Raw genomic sequence first — 6,000 nt, 5'->3', positions numbered from 1 at the left:
TTGGACTTTGTTGACAAAGTTGTTTCTTTTCCCCTTGATCTTCACTCAAATGTCTCATACCAGTTCCCTCTAGTTCTTTGCTCTTCATATACCTTCTTAATATATACTTTTAACTTAAATTTGGATAAAGTATACCTTTCCAGGGCCATATTCTAAGTTATGCATCTCATCCAACCAAGACCTAGTTATACCTATGAAGTCAAATTTATTTCCTTGTATTAGGATCCAATTCCTTTTGTTTGCTGTCCATACTTTGTAGAAATATCTAAGAACATAGGTTATTACTGGCTTCTTTGGTCTGATTTAATCCTTACAACAGCCCTGTTAAGTATATTAACTATTTCTATTTTTCATATTAAAAAACTGACCTTCTTATGGCCAAATTGCTAGCAAGTGGAAGTTAGGAGTTAAACCCAGACCTCCTCAATCTTTTATTCAGGATTCTAATTCTGCATCCTTCCTAACCAGGATCATTCATAGAAGCTTGTGACTGCCATACCTTTGTTACCTGTATTTTCTAATCTGCTGAATTTCACTACAAGAGATGCTTCTAATGGAAAACTAGCACAGGATCAGATTCCTCTGGGACTAAGAGAATGGTCTGAATAGGAAGAAAATTGTGGGACCTACTATGTTCAGAATTTTATTGACTCCACCTATACTGCAAGGGCCTTTAATTAGTCTCCCTCATTCTAGTCCATCCTATACACCTTGTTTTTAAGAGCAAATCAAACCACGTAACTCCTAAATCGACTTCTATTGCTTCTAGGATAAAATATAAACCTTGCTGAACCTTTAAACACCTTCACAACCCTATCCCAATATATCTTTTCCTCCTCGTTGGGCATTACTCTTTCTTGCATTCTGTGATCTAGCCAGACTGGCCACCCCCTGATCCGCAGAATCTCTGCCTTTGCATTGGCCATTCTACATGTCTGGAATTTTCTCTCTACCTTTGCCTCAGAGTCCCTCTTAAAACTTAGCTCAATCATTATCTTTTGCATGAAGCTTTTTCTGATCCTCATTCTGATGACTAGTTCCCTTCCTCCCAAACTACCTTATATTAAATTACTTTGCATTTATTCATTTTTTACTTACACTGTATATATTTCTATATGTATTTGTGTTTGTTCCCCTCCCTCCCTCCCCTTCCAGAATGTAAGCTCCTTTTGGAGCAAGATTGTTTCATCTTTTTGTATTTGTATCCTCAGGGTCAGGCACATAGGAGGCACTTAATACATGCTTGTTGATTGAATGATGGTAAATCTTGCCACAATACCCAGGATGGTGGAGGAAAAGACATACTTATGTCAGAGGCAAAAATTTCCATGAAGTATAACGGAGACTCACTTTACCTCTGACATGGAACTGTGTAATCCTAAAGCAAATGAGACCTATTTCAGTGGGAAAAGCTTTTCCCACAACAGGCTGGTGATATTCTTTCAATTTTTTTTGTTTGTTTTTATTAATTTTTTTTTAAAGTTCACTGATCATCACAAAAACCCAATAAATGCAACTAAAGATAAAACAAAATGTCCAACCGAGATCTAAGAACCCAGAGCTAAGGGGAGACGTGACACTGTGCTGCACGGTGCGTACATAGGGCAGTCACGCATGTGCGCAGCAGACAGCTGTTGACAGAAACAAGAGGGAAAAGAGAGTGTGTGTGTGTAGGGGGAAGGGGGGAGAGGGCAAGTGTTATATTAACCGCTGGACAATGACAGCGTTGAGTAGGTTGGCCTCCTTCAAGGTCTGGCTCTCATCAGCCAGCTCTTTGTTCGGAAAGGTGGTCATAAGGACAAAGCTCATGGCTGCCATCGCTGGCCGAGCGTCGACAATGAAAAGCCGGACATCGCTGATCCTGGTACAAGAAAGGAAAACAAGAATGTCACCCTGGTACACTTTCTGATGCTGAAAAGGAGGTGGTGAAAGAGTGGAGGGACCCTTTGACCCCAGTTCCCTGGGTCCTCCCACCAATGTTACTGCCTGGAGATGGGAAGGGCATAGGTGGCTGTCACCTATGAATTCTATCATGGACAGTAACTTCTGAATGAAAAGAACCATGGAATATTAGAGGTGGAAGGGTCCTTGAAATTTTCTAGCCCTGGGATCATAGTTCTAGGCCAGGGAGGGACCTCAATGTGCTCAATGTCACATAATGAATTAGTGGCAGAGCTGGAACCATGACCCAGGCCAGTGCTCTATTGGGTCTCACACTATCTGCCTGGAAAATGTGCTCAAGAGACTTTGTTGGTTGTAAATCTATAGATTTAGCTGGGAACGGACCTTTCCCCTATCTTTTCCTTTCCTCCGACAGAAATGTTTCAGATCCCATCCAAGCCAGCTGAAGTCTGCATGATATCAAATATTTTGACCTTATAGAAGAATATGGTTCTTGGTAAGTACATGGTTTATGCAGCAAGTCACCAGGCTATTTCCTTCACAATCCTGTGAAATAGGAGATCCAAATATCATCTCAAAGGGTTGACATGACCTGACCCACATCACATGAATACATGAGTCCAATATTCTTCTTTCTTCATGAGCTTGGCCCACATACATAAAGTTAAGATAAACTATTATCAGGAAAGTATATTAGCTAGCAAATTCAGGTTCAGTCTGAATAGTGGCAAGGTCTTATGGGACTTCAGGGAGGTCCAAGAGGCCCACTGTGTGAAGTAGAATCTGTTTGTCTGAGTTGCAGGGAGATCAAAGGATGACTGAAAAATTTTCTCAAGAAATCGACAGTTTGCATTCAAACTTGTAAGGATGGGGGATGGGACAAAAAGAGCCAGAAGAAAGCTGTTGGTGACTCTCTATCTCCCCTCTATCATTAACATTAATTACTGACTTAATTCTTACAAACTGAACAGTGGGAACAAAATCTCTCTAGTTTTAAGTTTCCTCTTTGGGAAAAGAAGAGTCCTTTAGGACTTTGTTGGTTCCAGCTCTAAACTCCAATGCTAGAAGCTTTCTATAGCCCCGGTTCAAATGTCCTTGTGGTGCCATGATCCCAGACAGAAAATATATGAAATGGTGCTGGCTGGTATGTTAAAGTCTACACCTTGTGGGGATGCCACATTTCCAAAGGCATGACCTAGTCAGTCACTAGGCTTTCCTAGATGTCTTCAGAGCCACAAATCAACGCTATAACTAGGAAAAGAAATTCAGCCTAAGTATCCATGAAAGTGTGCAGAGTGAAAAGTATTACAAAAACTAGCAACTATTTCTGGTGAGTTGAGGCAAGAGTTTTACACACATTATGAAAATAAAGAAATGAGATTGTGTAACCTCAGGAAGGGAAAATGACAGTAATAATAACTCGGTAATCCCACAATGCTTTATAGTTACAAAGTGCTTTCCATTAATTATTCATTTGAACCCTGAAACAATACTGTAAGGGCAACAGAGTAGGCTTTAAAAAATATTTTTATAGAAGAGGAAACTAAGTCTCAAAGAAAGGAAATGACTTGCCCAAGGTAATACAATGAACAAAATGGAAGAACTAGGAATAGAAGCCAAGATTCCTAGATTTCATTTTTGTGAAAGGGAGATAGTGGGATTTTAGCTAAGATTCCAAGTATGTTCCTTCGGAAATGACCTCCACTGGCCTGTCTATAACTTGTTTTGTATGTAGCTGTTTGCATGTTGTCTTCTTCCCTTACATTGTAAGCTCTCTGAGAGTAGGGCCTGCTTTTGCCTTTCCTTGAATGTCTAGAACTTTGCTCAATAGGTTCACAAATGCTGGCTGACTTGACTTCAATATAAAGATATTCTACTGCTACTAGTAGTTATATTTCAGGTCTTTAAATCTTAAGAAAACAAAACAAACAGATTTTTTGTCAACAGAATCAATTTGTATATGATATGAATACAGTAAAGAGCCAGATTCAATAGTTCAAGTTCATAAAGGAAGGGGAACATTCACAGGTAGCTTTTTCTAAGGTTGAAATGTTTCTCAGATCTGAAGAAACAAAAGAGGCCAAATGAGGTTATTTCGTTCATCCCCTTGCCATGAGGCTAGACTGCCCAGATTGAATGGCACCCTATTCTATAATGATTCTGTCAATGAAATGTAATGTGCTTCTGAGTCTATGAGAAATGGTACAAAAATATTTACAGCAGCTTTTTTTGTGGCAGCAAAGAATTAGAAAGCAAGGGGGATGCCCATCAAATGGGGAATGGCTGAATAAATTATAGCATATGATTGTAAAGGAATAGTATTGTTATAAGAAATGATGAAGACCTGGGGGCTTTTTGAACTGATGCAAAGTGAAGTAAGCAGAACCAGGAAATACTGCACAGATCAAAAGCATATTGTAATGATGATCAATTGTGAGACTTAGCTACTCTAATCAATACAGGAATCATGACAATTCTAAAGAATTTATTATGAAAAATGATATCCACCTCCAGTGACAAGTGATGAACTCTGAGTACAGCATGAAGCAAATCTTTTCTCTATTTTTTTTTCCTTAACAAGGTTAATGTGGAAATAGATTTTGTATGATTTCATATATATAATGGATATTGTATTTCTTGCCTTCTCAACTGGTGAGGGAAAGGCTACAGGGAGAGAGAAAATTTGTAACTGAAAAAAAAAAAGTGGTCTCCATGCTCAAAAACAATAAGAAATCTAAACCCATTCATATGAATTTCAGCAACCTTGAGCATGTTTCAGCCCCTGCTCCAACTATTAGTACTAAAGGTAATTTCTGGGTAAAGAAAGTTCCTACTTTACCTGTGACGATGGTTAAACTTCTGTACCAGTCTCCCGCCATCTGCGAGCCTGATTTGGATGTTGGTTGTGGGCTCTGACTCATCAATTGTGATGGAGGAACTAGCTTTGGCTTCATTTTCTGCCTGCTGAGCTGGAGAGCTTGTGCTCAGTAGCTGCGGGGTAGTGCTGAAGAAGGAGAAAGGCATCAGGGCCATGAACAGAAAGATCCATCTTTTGGAATAATAATGAACCGTTTTACTTCTTTTCATAGCTGCTCACCAGCTCTATAGAGATGTTTCCTTTCTTGTAGTTTTCAGCATCTTCACAATGACCCAAATAATTGGTATCCATCAAATGGCCTAAGTAACAAATATCTTATGCTGTAGGTAAAGTTAGCACCACCCTATCCTTGAATTCTTGTTTTGTCATTTAACTTAATTTAAAATTTATAATCTTATTTCTTTTGAGTCTTGAGCTCATTAATTTTCTTGGCAACTTAGTTTCTGTTGCTTACCTTCGATAACTGTTTTGATTACTAATAACTGTAATTACAAATATAAATTGCATGGCTACAAGTAACGAAAAACTATAGTCTAGGACAGTGATGGCAAACTTTTTAAAGAGGGGGCCAAAGGAAAGGAAATGCTCATCTGTCAGTCTGTTTCTAAGGCAACTCTTTGGAAGTTTCATTGTATTGTATCCTACTCATTGTATTTGTCAGATTAGGAAAAATGTCACTCTGCCAGATAGAACATTTCAGGGGGCTGCATCTGGCCCACAGGCCATAGTTTGCCCATCACTGGTCTAGGAGGAATTCAAAATAAGTATCCCACACAAGGCAATGAAGAGGTGATGGTGGGTATGAATAAGCTTCAACAAATCTAGAACTTAGAAGTGGAGTTAAAATATGCCCAGGGAAATGTGATCAACAGAATCTCTGTGACCAACTTAAAGCATAGTCAAGATGGATGGATTGTGATCATCAATGCTGCAGGGAATATCTAAACCAATGAAATTACAGACCAGTTTGAGTACTAAAAGCAATAAAACAATATTTTTTGGTAATAAAATACTTTATAAACACATCTCATTCAATCCACAAAACAACATTATACTATGCCAAAAATCTCTTCTTATCCCCATTTCAGAGACAAAGAAATTGAGACCAAGGTTAAATGACTTCCCCAAGGTTAGCTAGTAAGTGGCAGAATGGAGATCAAACCTGAGTCAGTCCAACCAAACCTATACCATCTGGCCTCTCAGTTGCTGGGTTAACACTT

The 6,000-nt window shown here is 38.9% G+C and overlaps 1 protein-coding gene across 2 annotated transcripts in view; it reads right to left on the bottom strand.

Moving 5' to 3' along the window:
• Nucleotides 1–1,437: 1,437 nt before the first annotated feature.
• Nucleotides 1,438–6,000, bottom strand: part of NSFL1C (NSFL1 cofactor) — a 36,874-nt gene continuing 32,311 nt past the window's right edge. For both annotated transcript variants that reach the window (XM_044664274.1, XM_044664275.1), the window contains 2 exons: nucleotides 4,742–4,906; nucleotides 1,438–1,861 (listed from right to left, as the gene is read on the bottom strand). In XM_044664274.1, the coding sequence (XP_044520209.1) occupies nucleotides 1,699–1,861; nucleotides 4,742–4,906 (328 nt within the window). In that variant the 3' untranslated portion in view covers nucleotides 1,438–1,698. The remainder of the gene's footprint in view (nucleotides 1,862–4,741; nucleotides 4,907–6,000) is intronic.

The sequence above is a fragment of the Gracilinanus agilis genome, chromosome 2 (genome assembly GCF_016433145.1).
Source record: "Gracilinanus agilis isolate LMUSP501 chromosome 2, AgileGrace, whole genome shotgun sequence".
NCBI lineage: Eukaryota > Metazoa > Chordata > Mammalia > Didelphimorphia > Didelphidae > Gracilinanus > Gracilinanus agilis.
The sequence above is the reverse complement of the archived record's forward strand: the minus strand, read 5'-3'. Positions and strand labels throughout refer to the sequence as shown.